This window comes from Hyperolius riggenbachi, chromosome 8, assembly GCF_040937935.1.
Source record: "Hyperolius riggenbachi isolate aHypRig1 chromosome 8, aHypRig1.pri, whole genome shotgun sequence".
Classification (NCBI taxonomy): Eukaryota; Metazoa; Chordata; class Amphibia; order Anura; family Hyperoliidae; genus Hyperolius; species Hyperolius riggenbachi.
The window spans coordinates 27675334-27697022 of record NC_090653.1 but is presented as its reverse complement, the minus strand read 5'-3'; the positions used below and the strand labels follow the sequence as shown (position 1 = coordinate 27697022).

The window sequence follows — 21689 nt, the reverse complement described above, 5'->3', positions numbered from 1 at the left end:
TTATTACATTTATGACTGCATGCCTGGCGGTAAAAAGCATGCTATCCGCACGCTTTTTGTCCTCATGCAAGGCCTGGGTTGTTGTGTCTCACAAAGCGTGGCCTTCTCCTCCTGCGCCTCCTCCTGTTCCATCACGTCTGCTGCTGCTGGGTTAGCGTGTCCGCCCGGTCCCTGTTTATTGAACCTCTTATCTTTATTACATTTATGACTGCATGCATGGCGGTAAAAAGCATGCTATCCGCATGCTTTTTGTCCTCATGCAAGGCCTGGGTTGTTGTGTCTCACAAAGCGTGGCCTTCTCCTCCTGTGCCTCCTCCTGTTCCATCACGTCTGCTGCTGCTGGGTTAGCGTTGCCGCCCGGTCCCTGTTTATTGAACCTCTTATCTTTATTACATTTATGACTGCATGCATGGTGGTAAAAAGCATGCTATCCGCACGCTTTTTGTCCTCATGCAAGGCCTGGGTTGTTGTGTCTCACAAAGCGTGGCCTTCTCCTCCTGCGCCTCCTCCTGTTCCATCACGTCTGCTGCTGCTGGGTTAGCATTGCCGCGTGGTCCCTGTTTATTGAACCTCTTATCTGTATTACATTTATGACTGCATGGCGGTACAAAGCATGCTATCCGCACGCTTCTTGTCCTCATGCAAGGCCTGGGTTGTTGTGTCTCACAAAGCGTGGCCTTCTCCTCCTGCGCCTCCTCCTGTTCCATCACGTCTGCTGCTGCTGGTGCTGGGTTAGCGTTACCGGTCCCTTTTCCTGGAACCTCTTCTCTGTATTACACTTATGACTGCATGGCGACAAAAAGCATGTTACCTGTGCAAAGAAACATGACATTCTCCACATTTAAAAGACAGTTTTTCCTTTGAAACTTTACAATCAATTTTCTCAAAAACTATAAGCTCTTTTTCAAATATTTTTTTCCCCCTTGTACCCACTCCCAAGGTGCACATACCCTGCTAATTTGGGGTATGTAGCATGTAAGGAAGCTTTACAAAGCACGAAAGTTCGGGTCCCCATTGACTTCCATTATGTTTGGAGTTTGGCGCGAATACCCGAACATCGCGGCGATGTTCGGCGAACGTTCGCGAACCCGAACATCTAGGTGTTCGCCCAACACTAGTTGTGTTTATTGTTGATGTTCTCTGTTTTGTTCCTTTTGAGTTTCTGCTTTTTGTTTCTCTATTCCTCCTATTTCTCTTGTTCCTTCTTCCTTCAAATAATGTATAATAATCACTTTAAAAGGATAGAGAGGAAAAACAAAGAGATAAAGTAGAAGGGGAAAAAAGACAAACTATAATACAAACCTAATGTCATGAAACGCGGAAGAGCCGCCGCCATGAGTCAGCGGCAGGCGGCTCTTTCCGCGCATAGCGCGACAGAGCACGGGGAAGCAGCCGCCTCCACTCAGTCTGAGGCGGCTGTCCCCGTGCAGGGCATGGCGGAGCGCGGAAAAACCGCCGCGTTGGATGCGTCGGTTAGCGCGCATGGCCCCAGGGTGGAGGCACCGCAGAGCGGTGCTGGTGTGGCTGGGACACATAGTCCCTCTAGGTTTAGAGTGACGCGCGCGCCCGCGCGCACTCAGGCAGGGATTATATGACAGCCAGAAGTAGTAAGCTGACCAGGCTGGTCAGCTGACACTGGCTTCATCTTTCATTGGTCCAGCACTTTGGGAGGTGCTGGGCAGTCCTCATGTGTATATATACTGCAGGATGTTCAGTTGCTGGTTGTCTGGCGTTGCGAACACATACGTCCGTGGGAGCACTCAGACCTGTAGTCAGATCCGTTAGTGTGCCGGGACCAGCTGGAGCTGTAATCCTACACTAAGCTAGATTCTGTTGATAGCTTAAAGTACTAGTTTGATTGTGATTATCTGTTATGACCCCTTGCCTGTCTGACTATCCTCCTGAACTCTGATCTTGTACCTTGCCTTTCTGATACTCTGTTGCCGAACCCCGGCTCGTCCTTAGACTCTGCTTCTGCCTCCTGATTTTGTACCTCGAAATATCTGATACCCTGTTGCCGAACCCTGCCTGTACCTTGACTCCGCCTTCTGAATCTGTACTTTATCTGTCAGTGTGTTTACGACCAGGCCTGTCCGACCTCGAGAACCGACCTTACTATTAGAGGCGGTTCCCTGTCTTGTTAGTGACACTACCTCCAGAGTGTCACTCTCAGATATCCTTCCTACTCTCAGCCTGACTCCTCCCGCCTTGGAGAGTGCAGGTCTACGGGAGGAATCTGTGCAGTACTCCTCACTGCTCTGAGGCCTAGTCCTCTTAAGTATTACTGTTACACACCAAACACTACACTCTACTCAGGTGAATAGAGGTTAGCTGGTATATCGGATTATCGGTGATACTGCAGATCACTTATAATCTGGTATACATCTGTATTCCCAGTGATACTGCAGATCACCGGTAATCAGATCCTCTCTGTGCTTCACCGATCGTTACAGAACGCCAGACCTAAAACAAAATGGACGCACGCACTGGTCCTCTGGGTGAACTCGCCACTTCGGTGGATAATGTCAATCGAGTGCTGGGTGAACACAAAGCATTGATTGAGGCTTTGACAGGGTCCGTTCAAACCCTCCAGACGTCAGTGGATGAAGTGTGATCCCCTCCTAGCGCAGACATACGTATGCCCGTTCCTGAACGGTTCTCTGGCCACAGATCTGACTTCCGCAATTTTAGGAGTAGAGTGTTATCATATTTTGAATTGAGACCCCGATCCTCTGGTACTGAGGCCCAGAGAGTCACGTTTATTAAGACTTTATTGGCCGGTGACTCTCAGACTTGGGCACATACCCTATCTCCTAGAGACACAGCATTGACCTCGGTAGAGGAATTCTTTAAAGCCATGGCAGTAATTTACGACGACCCAGACCTTGCTGCGACCTCTGAGCGGAAGCTCAAGCTTTTACGGCAAGGCAAGGGTCCAGTCGAAGATTACGCGGCCGAATTTCGTAGGTGGTCAGTTACGGCCAGGTTTGACACCTATGCCCTGTTGGATTACTTCCTGTCCGGGTTGTCGGATGAGGTCTCCGACCTAATGTTAAGTCTACCCGAGCCCAAGACAGTCGATGAGGCCATCTCATCGGCCATTCGAATCGACCGTAGGCTACGCCATCAGAGACAGACTAGGGGCAGTCATCGGGTCAGGTTGACTTCTTACGCAGCACCTTCCGCTACACCCCTAGTAACTCCGTCTCCTTCTGTCTCACCGTCCCCGGTCTTGCCTCCACCTGAGCCGATGCAAATTGGTCGGTCTAAGCTGACCCAAGTGGAGAGAAGACGGAGAATGTCTGAACAATTATGTTTGTACTGTGGTGAAGGGGGGCACAGGGTAGGAGACTGTCCTATTAAGCCGGAAAAGAATAAGCCGGGAAACGCTACCGCCTAGGAGTTGTAAGGGGTGACACCCTAGGCCCCCAACTCACACCCCTAAAAGAAAAACGTTTGCTCCTCCCTTGTACGATTACGTGGGGGGACAAATCTGAAGCCACGGAGGCCTTTGTTGATTCAGGCTCCGCGGCTAATTTTATGAGTTCGGAGTTTGCAGAGAAGTTGGGCATTCCCCTCACCCCAGTAAAACCACCTATCCAGGTTACTGCTGTGGATGACTCCCCGCTACAAAGGGACCGTCCGCTGTCTCAAACACCAGAGGTGGGAGTCATTGTTGGGGTTCTGCATAAGGAGAGTTTAAGTTTTTTTGTGTTACACATGTCTACCTCCACAATTGTCCTAGGTATGCCCTGGCTGCAGCTCCATTCGCCACAGATTAATTGGGCGGCAGGACAACTAACCAGTTGGTCAGACTTCTGTTCCCAACAGTGTCTAGGGAAAGTGACATTAGGTCAGACCAAGATTCATGTGGAGGGTGTTCCCGAGCAATACTCTGAGTTCTCGGATGTGTTCTGTACTAAGGCTGCTGATAAGTTACCTCCTCATCGCCCTTTCGATTGCCCCATCGATCTCCGTGCCGGTTGTATGCCTCCTAGGGGTCACTTGTATAATTTGTCTGGACCAGAAAAAGTGGCTATGCAGGAGTACATCCGTGACAATCTAGCCAAAGGGTTCATCCGCCCCTCCCGGTCGCCTGCGGGGGCCGGTTTCTTTTTTGTTAAGAAAAAAGACGGAGGTCTTCGACCTTGCATCGATTACCGTGGCCTGAATAAAATCACGGTAAAGAATCGTTATCCGTTGCCCTTGATAGACGATTTATTCACGCAGGTCACAGACGCTAAGATCTTCTCAAAATTAGATCTGAGGGGAGCATACAACCTGATCCGCATTAGAAAGGGCGATGAATGGAAGACAGCCTTTAACACACCCGACGGGCATTACGAGTACTTAGTGATGCCCTTCAGGTTGTGCACTGCACCCGCCGTTTTCCAGGAATTAATCAATGAGGTATTCAGGGAGGTGTTGGGTAGATTTGTGTTGGTATATCTCGACGATATACTAATCTACTCCAATAACCTCTCTGAGCACAGGGTCCACGTTAGATTTGTATTGGAAAGATTGAGACGAAATATGCTTTATGCCAAGGTGGAGAAGTGTATTTTTGAAGTGACCACTGTCACGTTCCTAGGGTATGTGATTTCCACCTCGGGCCTGTCAATGGATCCTGCCAAGGTCACAGCTGTCTTAGAATGGCCACAGCCGGTGGGGTTGAAAGCCCTACAGAGATTTTTAGGGTTTGCAAACTATTATAGGAGGTTCATAAAGGGGTACTCCACGATAATTGCCCCCCTTACCAGTCTCACAAGAAAGGGGGCAGATACCAACCACTGGTCCCCGGAGGCTGTGGCAGCATTTTCTCACCTGAAAAAATTGTTTTGCTCATCACCTATTTTGAGACATGTGGACACGTCCTTTCCCTTTATTGTGGAGGTCGATGCCTCGGAGGTGGGGGTGGGGGCGGTGCTGTCTCAGCGGTCAGGGTTGCAGGGCAGATTACTTCCATGCGCTTATTTTTCCCGTAGATTTTCTCCAGCAGAGAGAAACTACGATATAGGCAACCGGGAACTTCTGGCCATTAAATTGGCATTTGAAGAATGGCGCCATTGGTTGGAGGGGGCAGAACATACGATCACGGTTTACACTGATCATAAGAATTTGGAATACATCGAGGGGGCTAAGAGACTAAGTCCCTGTCAGGCCCGTTGGTCTTTATTTTTTACGAGGTTCAGATTTATAATCACGTACACTCCAGGCAGCAAAAACATCAAGGCAGATGCCCTGTCCAGATGTTTCGAACAAGAGACAGCACAGCCCCCTGCTCCTGAGTCCATCCGCAGAAGTTAGTGTTTGCAGCCACAGAGACCTGGGAGGATTGGGCAGGGGTCTTGGGTCCCTTTCAGCAGGATGTCCCTGAGGGAAAACCCGAGGGGGTTTTGTTTATTCCACTGCCTTTTCGTCTACAGGTGTTACAAATGTTCCACGCCCATAAGAATGCTGGTCACCCTGGTGCTGCCAGAACGCAGGATCTGATTGCCAGGTGTGCTTGGTGGCCTTCCATGGCAACAGACTGCAAGGAATTTGTCAGGGAATGTGCGGTATGTGCTAAAAGTAAACCCTCTCGGCTGGCACCTGTGGGAAGGTTGCAGCCTTTGCCCACCCCGAGTGAGCCATGGACACATCTGTCCATGGATTTTGTGGGAGAATTGCCCAGGTCTGAAGGCATGTCGTCATTTGGGTGGTAGTCGACCGCTTTAGCAAAATGGCCCATTTTGTGCCCCTGAAAGGACTACCCTCGGCTCAGGAACTGGACGAATTGTTCATCGTTCACGTCTTCCGGTTGCATGGCATTCCGGAAAACATTGTGTCAGATAGGGGAGTCCAATTTGTGTCTGGATTTTGGAGGGCATTTTGTCATCAAATGGGCATGGAGCTGTCATTCTCGTTGGGCTACCACCCACAGACCAATGGGCAAACGGAGAGGGTCAATCAGGCTTTGGAACAATTTTTGAGGTGTTATGTTGCTGAGGCACAGAACGATTGGGTCAAGTTCTTGCCTTTCGCGGAGTTTGCACACTATAACTTGAAAAGTTCCTCCTCGGGGTTCCCTCCGTTTCAGATAGTAAACGGGAGGTTGCCTAAATTCTCCCCATTGCCAGTGGCCTCCACTCCGTTTCCAGCACTGGAAGATTGCCAGAGGTCACTCAGGGACAATTGGGGAATGGTTAGAGAGAATTTGCAGAAAGCATTTCAAAGTCAAAAGGGTCAAGCAGACAAGAAACGTTCCTTGGAATGGAAGTTTCAGCCAGGGGATTTAGTCTGGGTGTCCACACGTCACTTGACCCTGAAGCAGCCATCTGCCAAACTGGGCCCCAGGTTTGTGGGTCCATTTTCTGTGACTAAGAGAATCAACAACGTAACTTATGCCATTGATCTCCCCGCCAGCATGCGTGGGGTGAGATCATTTCACGTGTCCCTGCTCAAGCCGGCAGTTCATGTGGGCCCTACTCCTCCTCCCCCTGTGATGATAGATGACCAACCTGAGTACGAGGTAGGAAAGATATTAGATTCACGCATTGTACAAAACTCAGTACAATATTTGGTGCATTGGAAAGGGTATGGCATTGAGGAAAGACAATGGGTACCGGAGAGTCGCATGCATGCATGCGGACGAATTGAGGAAGGAGTTTCATGCCTTACATCCGGAAAAGCCTGGAAGGAGCTGTCCGGAGTCCACTCCTCGGGGGGGGGGGTACTGTCATGAAACGCGGAAGAGCCGCCGCCATGAGTCAGCGGCAGGCGGCTCTTTCTGCGCATAGCGCGACAGAGCACGGGGAGGCAGCTGCCTCCACTCAGTCTGAGGCGGCTGTCCCCGTGCAGGGCATGGCGGAGCGCGGAAAAACCGCCGCGTTGGACGCGGCGGTTAGCGCGCATGGCCCCAGGGTGGAGGCACCGCAGAGCGGTGCTGGTGTGGCTGGGACACATAGTCCCTCTAGGTTTAGAGTGACGCGCGCGCCCGCGCGCACTCAGGCAGGGATTATATGACAGCCAGAAGTAGTCAGCTGATCAGGCTGGTCAGCTGACACTGGCTTCATCTTTTATTGGTCCAGCACTTTGGGAGGTGCTGGGCAGTCCTCATGTGTATATATACTGCAGGATGTTCAGTTGCTGGTTGTCTGGCGTTGCGAACACATACGTCCGTGGGAGCACTCAGACCTGTAGTCAGATCCGTTAGTGTGCCGGGACCAGCTGGAGCTGTAATCCTACACTAAGCTAGATTCTGTTGATAGCTTAAAGTACTAGTTTGATTGTGATTATCTGTTATGACCCCTTGCCTGTCTGACTATCCTCCTGAACTCTGATCTTGTACCTTGCCTTTCTGATACTCTGTTGCCGAACCCCGGCTCGTCCTTAGACTCTGCTTCTGCCTCCTGATTTTGTACCTCGAAATATCTGATACCCTGTTGCCGAACCCTGCCTGTACCTTGACTCCGCCTTCTGAATCTGTACTTTATCTGTCAGTGTGTTTACGACCAGGCCTGTCCGACCTCGAGAACCGACCTTACTATTAGAGGCGGTTCCCTGTCTTGTTAGTGACACTACCTCCAGAGTGTCACTCTCAGATATCCTTCCTACTCTCAGCCTGACTCCTCCCGCCTTGGAGAGTGCAGGTCTATGGGAGGAATCTGTGCAGTACTCCTCACTGCTCTGAGGCCTAGTCCTCTTAAGTATTACTGTTACACACCAAACACTACACTCTACTCAGGTGTACAGAGGTTAGCTGGTATATTGGATTATCGGTGATACTGCAGATCACTTATAATCTGGTATACATCTGTATTCCCAGTGATACTGCAGATCACCGGTAATCAGATCCTCTCTGTGCTTCACCGATCGTTACACCTAAACCCATATATGAGTCAGTGTTTCTTTTTGCATTTCTTTTTTTCTCTTTCCCTTCTATTTTATCTCTAAAGTTTTCCTCTCTACCCCTCTAGCTTCTTGACTTCCAAGATCTAAGCTGGACAATATATACACAGCAATCAATTTTATTCATAGCTATAGATCTAAATGACCATGAGTATTGCTCAACATAAGTCTTCAACCACTAATAAGAGCAATTTAAGGCATTCAAACTATTAAAGGATTAGAGACCCGAGGGGGAATGAGGTTAACACTGTGGCTTGCACCAATGATATATTACTAGCTTTAATAAGGCCAGCTCATAAACAAGTCTTAAAGAGACTCCATAACAAAAATTGCATCCTGTTTTTTATCATCCTACAAGTTCCAAAAGCTATTCTAATGTGCTCTGGCGTACTGCAGCACGTTCTACTATCACCATCTCTGTAATAAATCAACTTATCGCTCTCTTGTCAGACTTGTCAGCCTGTGTCTGGAAGGCTGCCAAGTTCTTCAGTGTTGTGGTTCTGTGATGCATCTCCCCCCTCCAGGCCCCTCTCTGCACACTGCCTGTGTATTATTTAGATTAGGGCAGCTTCTCTCTTCTCTCATATCTTTTACAAGCTGGATAAATCGTCCTCTGAGCTGGCTGGGCTTTCACATACTGGGGAATTACATACAGGCAGAGCTGCCTGCACTCTGCAGGAAGAAACAGCCTGACACTTCAGTGGAAGATAGCTGCAGGGGGAAAGAAACACACAAATGATCTCTTGAGATTCAAAAGGAAGGCTGTATACAGCCTGCTTGTGTATGGATGTATTTTCTATGTGTGGACATACTGTACATCAACCTACTTCCTGTTTTGGTGGCCATTTTGTTTGTTTATAAACAAACTTTTTAAAACTGTTTTTAACCACTTTTAATGCGGCGGGGAGCGGCGAAATTGTGACAGAGGGTAATAGGAGATGTCCCCTAACGCACTGGTATGTTTACTTTTGTGCGATTTTAACAATACAGATTCTCTTTAAAGAGATCCTCAGACCTAAATTAACAGACGCATACAAAATGGAGTATAATAGTGTTGCATGCAAAAGATCCACTTCTCAAAATGGCAGCTTGTCATTACTAGTATAACGATGGCGCCTTATATCAAGAGGGTGCTACTGAGGCACTAAATGCTTGTTCTTTTGGCAAATCGCAGCGCTGACCCTTTCACTGTCACTAAATAAGATCAGCAGTGCAATGGATGTCAATGCGGAGGGCAAGCATTGCATTAATGCACAGCTGTCTGTGTTTGCTAATGTGAATGTAGCTCTAGGGTACAGTATATTCACTAAAGTGCGATAATCAGAACATAGTGCATAAAGTTTTATGCATGAGAACGTAATGCAATATGGTAATGCTGCATAAACACGTTAATAGTGAAACTTAGTGAAAATAAACTGATTCGATAAACAATTGTATCTATTTGTAATGGATTGCGGAGATGCCGCCACGCGGTCTGGCGGCGGGGCGGCTGTCTCTGCATTCAGACCAGTGGTTTCCGCACAGCAGCATGCGTCTGGTTTGTCTGAGCCTTCTAGTGCACACAGATGGAGAGCTACGTGCGCACGTGCTGGGAGGCAGGACCTTTATGCCAGTAGGAGAGGGATCAGCTGATCAGGTTGATCAGCTGATCCCAGCGCAGTCTTTGATTGGCTGAGTGGCGCTGGGCGGCGCTGAGGAGTGCTGCACTATATATAGATCTCGCTGGTCAGTCTCAGGTTGTCTGCCGTTGCGAATACTTACGTGTGAGCACTCAGACCATAGTCAGATCCCACAGTGTGTTAGAACCAGGTGGACCTGGGAATTCACACTTAGCCAGATTATGCTTGTGTTATACTTTAGACCAGTTACGGGGTGTTGTGACCAAGGACCTCACACCCAAGCTTAGGATTACTGTGTCATTGCTGTGTTATACTTTAGACCAGTTCCGGGGTGTTGTGACCAAGGACCTCACACCCAAGCTTAGGATTACTGTGTCATTGCTGTGTTATACTTTAGACTAGTTCCTGGGTGTCGAGACCACGGACCTCACACCCCAGACTAGGACTCTGCTCTATTTCTGGTATGACTATTTGCTCTGTCGACCTCTCTATTGCTTTCTGATTCGGTACCTCTGCATATCTGCCTACCTGTTGCCAGACCTTGCCTGTACCCGGTTACCGAATCAGCCTTCTGTCTCTGTACCTTATCTGCTCGTGTGTTGCTGACCTGGCCTGCCCGACCTTCCAGTCTGTCACTCACCCCTTGAGTGCTCAGTCTATCTGTACTAGCAGTGACACAATTCCACCAAGTGTCAGTTGCAACTAGGACTCCTGTTCCTCAGAGAGTCTGGCCTGTTGGCAGCCAGTGGCCTTTTCTCCTGGAGTCCTCTGGCTGCAGTACAGTCTATATCTGATCTCCAGATATTCCTGGTTGCCAGGTCCTCTCTATTCCCTCTCTCTAGGAGATAGTCCCTGTACCTCCCAGGGCCACCTGCCCCTCAGGTGGTTCTTGGTCAAGCTGCCTGTATCTCCCGCCTCACGGGAGATAGCCTACAGTTACACCAAACACTTACATTTTATTAGGTGTCCAGAGGTTAGTCATACTTGTATTATTGGTGATTCTGCAGATCATCCATAATCAGATTCTCTCTGTGTGCTGACACCGATCGTTACACTATTCTCCTACTCTTAAAAATGACTTTTTAGACATTCTACAGTTTTATGCTATGTTTGAAAACTTAAAAAATCAGATACACTGTTTTGTTTCAGCTCAATGAATCACTCTGTCCTGTATGGGCCCTTTTCCACCTGCAATCGCTAGCGTTCACGCTGAACGCTAGCGATTGCTGAATCGCAAAACCGGCGATTCCCCCGACGTTTGCGGCCGCGATTTTGCTATGCTATGCACTGCATAGCAAAATCGCGGCAAATATCGCTCCGCCGCGCGTTCGCGTTCCCGTAAAAAGCGAATCGCGGTAGTGGAAATGACCTACCGCGATTCCTATGTTAAAAAGCAAACCGTAGCGATTGTAAAATCGCTAGCGGTTTGCGTTTTTCCGATTCAGCTAGCGCAAACGCGCTGGTGGAAAAGGGCCCTCACTCAGAGTGCTAAATTACACAAACTATTGCCCTTTTTTTTAATCTATCCCCTGCCTTCAAAAGCCCAGTTCTATGCTAAGAAAGTATTTTATGGCTATAACTCCTTATCAGGGAGGATTATGCTATGGACTGACTGGGTCCCGAGTGGAGAAAAACCTGCCTAGCTGAATATTACCTCTTTCAGGCAGAGAAAGAAGAAAAGCATCTCAGCATATTTATTTGTGTGCTTGGCAGTGTCCATACAAAGGTGTATCTCATCATGTTATATGTCACTTAAGCTTCCGTTTAATATGCTCAAGAAAAACACTAAACACTGCTGAAAACAAAAGCTGAATATGTCAGCATCTAAGCTTAGTTTATAGCAAATGTACACACACTAGATTAAACTCAGCTGATGCGGTTGATAAAGACCACCTTTGGAAATAGTCCTGCGTGCATCTAGTGTGTGTACAGTGGCCGCCCAATGTCACCTAAAAATCCGGCATGCTGGTCCTTTAGTTACCCGGATATCCAAGCAGTCTGATTGCATTATTTTTTCCACTCCCCCATCTGTGGGAATCCGCTTCATCGTGTGCCACTCATTGTCTCCTTGTGCCCCCTCCATAGCAACAGACATGTCACAATCTGTTGCCCCCAGGGATTGAGCCCTAATCCAGGATTTGCATGTGTGTGCTTAGCTTTAGTCTAGATTTGGGGTTCAAGCAGTTTGCGGTTTGCAGTGTATATATTTCTTCAATTCTGATGTAAGGGTGCATACACACATCCAACTTGATTGGTTGCTTCCATGTAGTTTGGGAGCTTCTTTTTCCAATCTATTCATAGTATTCTAAATCTGTTGTCCCTCACACTACATGGGGGTGGTAACATGGGGCAATCATTGGCAAATCAAAATTGAATGTGTGTATACACCCTAACACTTGATTTCTGTGTCCAAGTGTCATACTTCTGAAATGATTTGCATCCACTCATAGCTTTGGTGTTTGTTTATAGTGAGAAAAAAAATAACCAATCAATGCCAACAGCTGGAGATGTGGAAACACCTAATCATATTACATTTACACTCTCATTATGACTCAGAATATTTGCACAGAGTTTTTATTAAAGTGATCATTAATATTTGAGGCAAATTACAAGACATGGAAAAAGAAGCACAATAAATCATTGTATCATCAGGGTTATCTGTCTCAGCTGAGGCCCCCATCCAGTGCAGAAAGCTGCTATTGGCCAAAGAGGTGCTAGTTTGGGGGAAAAACCCGCCTCTCTATTGCCACACCCCTCAGAGCTAGCCCCGCCCCCACATGTCACATGATGACATCTTCTAGCGCTGGATGGGATTCGGGCTCTTCCTGTCATTGTACAAAGCGAGATACATGTGCAGCTGCCATAAATATCTGCTGGCTGCTTCCTCTGTAGCTAAGCATTTATTACATTTATTGGGATACATTGCAGCATTGCCTGGAGAATAAACAGTTCTAGTCAATCAGGACTACCCTCAGATTATGCAGATTTTAAGAAATCTACGATTCCTCCAATAAGTGTATCACTTGCTGGAGAGAGCGTTTCCCCTTCGTGTAGGTAGGCCTTCACAGTATATGATGCTGCGATGACAGGTTTCTCCACGCCACAATCAATAAAATCTTTAATAACATTCAGTACTTCTTGATCAGTAACCAGGTCTGCATAAAAGAGATACATTTAATTAGAGATGGTAAAATGAAAATTACAGCTTGATGCAGAAAACAAACAATGAACAATTAAGGGAATTAACACCACATTGTCTTACACATCTTCTTTAAATAGGCCAGACCATTATCTACCAACAATGATTATAAAGAAACCAATCCTACTTTTTATCTGACTTGACGTAGTGTAATATAGGGCTAGTAATGAGCACAAATTTTACATAATTGTAATTTTGCATGGTAATTTGCAATCATAATAAAGGAACCTGATGCAAGGGATACCGTGCGGACACCCTTTCTTTAATTTGCAATCATGATGCAAAATCATGCACACTCTGTGGGAAAATTGGAATTAATTACACTTGTAATTATAAACATAAGCAGGAACCGTAATTTCACAATTACTTGTAACTGCGTAATTTTGTGCCGACTTTAGCAGTGAATAGTAAAGCCCTCATACATGCTATCTTCACCAAAATTCCCAATGCTATGTTAAGGGGAAGTGTGACAACATGGCAGAAAAAGATTCTTTAAAAAGACCTTGTAGTTTTTGAGAAATGCAAAGGAAAAATGTTTTTTAACTACCTGCCGACCACTCCACACCAATTGGCGTGAATGCGGCGGCAGCCGCAGGTCCACTCCACACGGATTGGCGTGAATGGCTTTCTATGGGGCTTGCAGGAGAGCACGCATCTCCGCTCTGATGACGGAGCTCCGCTCCACCTTCAGCCCCCAGCGGCGATCGCCACTCGGAGACTGTTAGACAGCCAAACCGCTATCTAATAACCATGTACAGTGCTGCGATCTAAGGCAGCGCTGTACTGGGGACAGCCGTGTGACACAGCTGTCTTCCTGAGGGACACAGGAGCGATCCGCTGTCATAGGCTGACGGGGGAGGGAGGTAAAAAAAATAAAAATTAGGGAAATTTTATAAAAAATAATAAAATAGATATTTATAAGAAATAAAGAAACATTCCTGGGGGCGATCTGACCCCAACAACAGAGAGCTCTGTTAGTGGGGACAAAAGGGGGGGGGGGAATCACTTGTGTGCTGAGTTGGACGGCCCTGCAGCGACGAACACGCTGAAACCAGCGCAGGAGATTTGTCCGCAGCCGGCGCCACCATAGGCCATAATCGGTATTGCGGCTATAGCGGCGCACAGGGAGTAACGTTGGCGCCGTCAGAAGACGGAGCTGAAGTTACTTTTAAAACACAATAATTCGGCTTCCAGCAATTGCTGGAAGCCGAATTATTTAATTCCCCACCATCCATGGCGGCCTGGAGGGGGAATAGTATTTAATACGACCAGGACTTGTACGGCAGCAGGATCAGCCATATACCGTCTGTATCCTAGGCCCTTTGCTCCAGTGGGAGACACAGGATTAACCAACCCATCCTGCGCCCAAGTCTCCCGGCGCTGTTATCTCTCGTATGCTGCAGCGAGGCCTTAAAGCTGCAGTGGCCTATTTTACTAAAAATGGCCTGGTCACTAGGGGGGGTTTAACACCACGGTCCTCAAGTGGTTAAACTGTAATTTTCCCAAGTTTAAAAAACATTTTTACTTTGTATTTTTAAAATCAATTTTCTCAAAAACTACATTGAAAAAATGTTTTTGACTTGTTCCCACTATTTGTCTTAACATAAGTAGAAATTTGTTGATGATAGCTTATATGTGGGCATAGCTCCCAACTGTCCCTCTTCCGGAGGGACAGTCCCTCTTTGGGAGCCATGTCCCTCTGTCCCTCTTTTTTCCTCATTTGTCCCTTTTTCAGGACTGTGTCCCTCTTTTTATGTAGATATATATATTTCTCTACTAAAATTGTGTTTGATTGACTCTAAACTTTATTCCCATCCTTTAAAGAGACACTGAAGCGAAAAAAAATATATGATATAATGAATTGGTTGTGTACTATGAATAATTACTAGAAGATTAGCAGCAAAGAAAATATTCTCATATTTTTATTTTCATGTATATAGTGTTTTTTCTAACATTGCATCACTCTATAATATGTCCAGATTACACAACACTCAGCATTCAAAATGAGTCTTTCAGAGCAGTCTGTGAAGTAATAAACTCTCCTCTGCTAGAGGAAAAGTAAACAGTTCAATTACAGTTCAGATAATAAAAGTCAGATAACAGCCCTCTCCAGGACTAAGTTGGTCGGAGAGCTTAATAGCTTTTTTGCATAGAGATAACAACTGGAGTTTCTCAACTCTTCCTGCACTGGAAACAATTAGACTGATGTATCTGATCTTAATGTTTTTTTTCTTAGCTGTACTACACATACAAGTCATAATATCATCATTTTTTTTTCGCTTCAGTGTCTCTTTAAATTGATATATTACTAATTTTAAAATGTTTATATGAAGGAAAATGAGCCAGAATAGAAAGTACCAACGTGGTTTGAATTATAAAACAACATATTATTCTTATGAAATTTTCATGGTATGCGTGACTAGGAGTGTGACAGGGGCGTGACCAAGGGTGTGGCAGGGGCGTGTCTTAAGTGTCCCTCTTTTCATCTGAAAAAGGTGGGAGGTATGTGGGGGCTTTGCTATTAACTGCTAAAGTCAGCACAACATTTTGCATAACCGTAATAGGACAGGGTGTGTGGTGATGTGCTGTAGTGTAGGACAGGCTCGGACAGGCCAGGCGGGAGCTTGGGTTTTTGCCCGGTGGGCCTCTTGCCCACGGGGGGCCACGGGGCCCCAGTGATGAAGAGGAGGGGGCACAGTGCAGGAAGGAGGGGGCAGTGGGCACAGAGCGGCGGGGAGGGGGGTAAGCCCCCTTAGGCCCCCCCTTCTGCATTCCCCCCCCTCCAGAATTGCAGCCAGCCAGCGGCAGCAGCAGCGGGGAACAGCTTACCGAGAATCAGAGAGCTCTGCGTGCCGCTGGTATGGTCTGATCTTCTGCACTGTCCAATCACGCTCTCACTGTACTTCCTGTGAGAGCGTGATTGGACAGTGCAGAAGACCAGACTAGCAGCGGCACGCAGAGCTCTTTGATTCTCGGTAAGTGATTCTGCCTGCTGCTGCCGCTGGCTGGCTGCAATTTTAGAGGGGGGAGTGCAGATGGGGGGCCTTAGTGGCTCTGTGCCGCTGCTCTGTGCCCACTGTGCCGCTGCTCTGTGCCCACTGCCCCCCTTTCCAGGCTGGGGGCACCATAGACCTGGCTACCTAAACTGGGGACACCTATAGACCTGCCTACCTAAACTGGGGACACCTATAGACCTGCCTACCTATACTAAGGGCACCTATAGACCTGCCTTCCTAAACTGGGGACAGCTGTTACTGAACAGCTTCTGTAACAAAAACGCCTGCAAAACCGCTCTGAACTGCCGTTTTTCAGAGCGGTTTGCGTTTTTCCTATACTTTACATTGGAGGCAGAAACGCCTCCGCAATCCAAAAAATGCCTCACCTCGGGAGTATGCGTTTCAGCAAAACGCCTCCCGCTCTGGTGTGCACCAGCCCATTGAAATACATTACCCAAGCGTATCCGCAGCCGCAAGTGGATCGCAAAATGCTGCCGAACCGCTCTGGTGTGCACTAAGCCGGATAGTGCTAATGTAGCATGTAGCAGGGTGACTTTGTGGTATTGGTTTGTGCATGCATTTGCATGAGCATTGCCTCATGAATAGCCAATTAGGCCAGATTTGCAATGTCAGACTTGCTAGGGTAAGGCCTCTTTTCCATGGACTGTGAATAGGCAGTGAAATGGCTCTCAAACTCTCACAACTGCTCACTGCTGCCTGGTAACTGCTCACTGCTGCCTGGTAACTGCTTGCTGCTGCCTGGTAACTGCTTGCTGCTGCCTGGTAACTGCTTGCTGCTGCCTGGTAACTGCTTGGTGCTGCCTGGTAACTGCTTGCTGCTGCCTGGTAACTGCTTGCTGCTGCCTGGTATCTGCTCACTGCTGCCTGGTAACTGCTTGTTGCTGCCTGGTAACTGCTTGTTGCTGCCTGGTATCTGCTCACTGCTGCCTGGTAACTGCTTGCTGCTGGCTGGTAACTGCTTGTTGCTGCCTGGTATCTGCTCGCTGCTGCCTGGTAACGGAAGCAGGAGATTTGGGCGCATGAGACAAGTGGACAAAAAGGGCGCCCCATTCACTCCCATTATAAATATCGTTTAATGGGCGCTGAACAGGGAAAAAAAGGCGCCGGAGATTACTAACGTTTTAACAAACGGCGCCCGGAGATTTTTAAGGATTTATAACTATGTTTGTGATGATTTCACTTTACAAAATGAGCCCGTGACGAATAAGGTTTATGAACATACTAAATCACTATTTCTAAAACCTTTCTAAAACATTATTATCCACCCAAAAAAATTAATTACATTTTTTTATTTACATTTTTTATTTATGAATGTCTGTAAAACATTATTATCCATAGGGGGTCTTAGGTTTAGGCACTAACAGGGGGGTCTTAGGTTTAGGCACCAACAGGGGGGTCTTAGGTTTAGGCACCAACAGGGGGGTCTTAGGTTTAGGCACCAACTGGGGGGTCTTAGGTTTAGGCACCACCAGGGGGGTCTTAGGTTTAGGCACCAACAGGGGGGTCTTAGGTTTAGGCACCAACTGGGGGGTCTTAGGTTTAGGCACCAACAGGGGGGTCTTAGGTTTAGGCACCAACAGGGGGGTCTTAGGTTTAGGCACCAACAGGGGGTCTAGGGGTTAGGGATAGGTACAGGGAGGGTTTTTAATAAACGTAAATATAAGTTTCAGTTTAGAAATAGGGAAAATTAACGTTTTAAGAATTGCCGATCTGATACACATTATTTAGTGATTTATAAATTCTTAAAACACTATTTGTAAACGAAATTCTACACAATATTTCAATAAACGATAATACTGTTTATCGTTTACACCACGCGCCCTTTTTTCCCGACGCCCTTTTTTGATGTACGCCTGGTAACTGCTTGCTGCTGCCTGGTAACTGCTTGTTGCTGCCTGGTATCTGCTCACTGCTGCCTGATAACTGCTTGTTGCTGCCTGGTAACTGCTTGTTGCTGCCTGGTATCTGCTCACTGCTGCCTGGTAACTGCTTGCTGAGCACACAGCTCAACAGTCCGTGGAAAAGAGGCCTTAAACTTGGTGTTTGAGCACGCATAAATTTTCTCATGCAAAGTACTTCTTCTTCTTGTTTGAAGGTTGAGGCACTTAGTCTATTATATATATAGATAATGTCAAAGGTTCTTATACTCACAAAGGTGGGTTACCATCAGGCAACCACTTGACAGGCAGGTGGGGAGTATTAGTACCTGACCCCACTCAGGTATAAAAGTCGCTCTCTGTAAAGAGGGAAAGAACCCCTCCACCAGGGGTGGACTTAATAGTGCTGTAATATGTACGAACAGAGGCGCCAAGCAGAGTAAAACAATGTTCTAAAAATGATAAAAAAGAGGGAAGTCGAGGTGGACTTACCTCCCTCTGGTAGTGGACATATACTCAAATGCAGAGTAAAAATATATATAAAATATATAAAAACTGGTTCAGGTCCATAAAGCGTGTGAGCGCCTCGGCGCTCACACGCTTTATGGACCTGAACCAGTTTTTTATGCTCCTATACTGCCTGATGAAGCGGGACTGTTGACCGCGAAACGCGTTGCGATTTTATGGAGTTGTGAATAAATTGTATATATATTTTTACTCTGCATTTGAGTACATGTCCACTACCAGAGGGAGGTAAGTCCACCTCGACTTCCCTCTTTTTATCATTTTTAGAACATTGTTTTACTCTGCTTGGCGCCTCTGTTCGTACATATTACAGCACATGAGATCGCTAGAGCATCCTTTCCTTGCCTGCGTGGACATGGGAGGAGGAGGAAGATTACTGGCAGTGGCACCTTTATTCCATTGTGCTGTGACATCACCCTTAAACGCACTGTAAAGCATACTTCCCAAATTGTGTTGCAAGTGCTGCATCCTTTCAGCCTTGTGGTTATTTGGTAACATCTCTGCCACTTTGTGCTTATACAGAGGGTCTAGTAGCGTTGCCACCCAGTACAGGTCATTCCCTTTGAGTTTTTTTTATACGAGGGTCCCTCAACAAGCTGGACAGCATGAAAGACACCATCTGCACAAAGTTGGATGCTGTTGTACTAGCCATCTCGTCTTGCTCTTCCTCAGTGATGTCAGGTAAGTTCTCCTCCTCCCCCCAGCCATGAACAATACCACAGGAAAGGTGAGCAGCACAAGCCCCCTGCGATGCCTGCTGCGGTTGTTCTTCCGCCTCCTCCTCAAAGCCACCTTCCTTCTCTGACTCCTCTTCCCCAGATGACTCCTCTTCCTCCTCCCCCTCCTCTGTGATGTTGCAGGTGTTGATGATGCCGCAGGTGATGTTTCCCACAACTCTTCCTCCTCTTCCTGTTCAAGCTCCTCTACAGCTTGATCCACCACTCTACGCACGGCACGCTCCAGGAAGAAAGCATATGGGATCAAGTCACTGATGGTGCCTTCACTGCGACTCACCAGGTTTGTCACCTCCTCAAACGAATGCATGAGCCAGCAGGCATTACGCATGAGTGTCCAGTACTTCGGCCAGAAAAAAAACAGCTCCCCAGAGCATGACCTTGGAGCGTAGCTGTACAGATAGTCGTTGATGGCTTTCTCCTGATGTAGCAGGTGGTCAAACATGAGGAGCATTAAATTCCAGCAAGTTGGGCTATCGCAAATCAAGCTCCTCACCGGCAAGTTGTTTCGCTGCTGAATATTGGCCAAGCGCGCCATGGCCATGTAGGAACGCCTGAAATGCCCACACACCTTCCTGGACTGCTTCAGGACCTCCTGTAAGCCTTGGTACTTACACACAAATCTTTGGATTATTAGATTCAGCACATGTGCCATGCAGGGTACATGTGTCAACTTTTCCAAACTCAAAGCCGACAAGAGATTGCTGCCGTTGTCACGCACCACATTGCCAATCTCCAGTTGGTGCGGGGTCAGCCACTGAACCACCTGTTTGTTCAGAGCAACCAGGAGTGCTGCTCCAGTGTAACTCTCGGCTTTGAGGCAAGACATGTCCAAGATGGCGTGACACCATCGTACGTGGCATGCAGCATAGGCCCTGGGGAGCTGGGGTTGTGTAGTTGGAGAGGATGTAGCAGGAGGAGTAGGAAGAAAAGGAAAGGAGGTGGCAGCAGGCCTGCCTGCAAGCCATGGAGGTGTCACAACTAGGTCCGCTGCACAGCCACGTACTCCCTGCTTGCCATCGGTCACCAGGTTGACCCAATGTGCTGTATAAGTAATGTACCTGCCCTGACTGTGCTTTTCAGACCAGGCATCCGTGGTCAGATGGACCCTTGACCCAACGCTGTGTTCCAGAGATGACACCACTTGCCTTTCAACATCATGGTACAGTTTGGGTATCGCCTTTTTTGAGAAATAATTGCGGCCTGGTATCTTCCACTGCGGTGTCCCAATCACCACAAATTTTCGGGAAGGCCTCAGAGTCCACCAGCTGGTATGGTAACAGCTGGCGAGCTAACAGTTCCACCAAGCCAGCTGTCAGATGCCGGGGATGGGGGGGGGGGGTGACTGGCAGACATTGGCTTCTTCCGCTCAAAGATTTCCTTTACAGAAACCTGGCTGCTGTGGGCAGAGGAGCAGAAACCGCTCAAGGTGAGAGGCTGCGTGGAGGAGGGTGGCTGTGAAGGTGCAAGGGATAAAGCGGATGAAGATGCTGCACCTGAAGGAGGAAGAGGAGGCAGAGGGTGGCTTTGCTTTTGTGTGCTGCTTTCTCTCAGGGGGTCATCCCATTGCCGTTTGTGCTTTTTCATCATGTGCCTTCTTAAGGCAGTGGTCCCTACATGGGTCTTGGTCTTTCCTCGGCTCAGTTTTTGCTGGCAGACAGTACAGATGGCATTTCTGTCCTCTGAGGCAGACACACAAAAAATTTCCACACCACTGAGCCCTGGGATGATGGCACTGTGGTGGTGGCGGCAGCAGCAGCAGCTGACCTTGAAGGGCATGTTGGCTGGCTGTCCATAGGTGGTGATACATGCCGCTGGGCACTGCCATGAGCTGTTTCTGATGATGAGCTGTCCCTGCTTCTTTCAGCAACTCGTCTCCTCCTACTCCTCTCTGACTCCCCCTCTGAACTGTCCCCATCATGGGATCACCCTATTGTGATCCCACACACATCCATGGCAGTATCATTATCATAGTCATCTTCATAATCATCCTCCACAGCTTCACTTGTATCATACACCTTCAAGACTGCGCCAACAACAGGTACTTCATCATCTTCACACCTTACGCCCATATTGACGCCTAACTCAGACATATGAGGTGGTGTAACATGCTCAGCACCTTCATCTTGTAACAATAATGGCTGTGAATCAGTTAATTCCCCACTAAGTAACTCCTGCAAAGTGTCAAATGGAGCATATGTGGTGCTAGTAGTAGCGCTGCTGGCTTTCGGAAGATGAGGTGTTCTGTGTTTATAGTCAACTACGTCCTGGCAATCTTGAGAGTTGATGGCACGTGCCTTCTGAACACTGTACTTTGGTCCAGGGCCACACAAAATCACGTCAACATGACCTCGAACAGACCTGCCGGGTGGCCTGCCTCTGGCTCTGCCTCTGCCTGTTGTTTTGTCCATATTGGAGGGGATGAAGTGAAAGGTATGCACTGACTTGACTAATACAATGTGCAGTCACACAGATGCAATGAAAGGTATACACTGACTGCTGGTATAATACAATGCACAGTCACACAGGTGCAGTGAAAGATATAAACTGACTGCTGGTATAATACAACGTGCAGTCACACTGATGCAGTGAAAGGTACTGACAGCTGGCATAATACAATGTGCAGTCACACAGGGGCAGTGAAAGGTATGCAGTGACTGCTGGTATAACAATGTGCAGTCAGTCACACAGGTGCAATGAAAATGTTGCAGTGACTGCTGGTATAACAAAGTGCAGTCACACAGGTGCAGTAAAAAGGTTGCAGTGACTGCTGGTATAACAATGTGCAGTCAGTCATACAGGTATAGTGAAAAGGTTGCAGTGACTGC

General features: G+C 47.6%; 1 protein-coding gene across 2 annotated transcripts in view; it reads right to left on the bottom strand.

Moving 5' to 3' along the window:
• Positions 1-12067: 12067 nt before the first annotated feature.
• Positions 12068-21689, bottom strand: part of LOC137528056 (peptidoglycan recognition protein 1-like) — a 168311-nt gene continuing 158689 nt past the window's right edge. For both annotated transcript variants that reach the window (XR_011023262.1, XM_068249293.1), the window contains exon 3: positions 12068-12664. Coding sequence is in view for 1 of the 2 variants with exons in the window: in XM_068249293.1 (XP_068105394.1) it covers positions 12486-12664 (179 nt within the window). In the remaining variant the exon portion in view is untranslated. The remainder of the gene's footprint in view (positions 12665-21689) is intronic.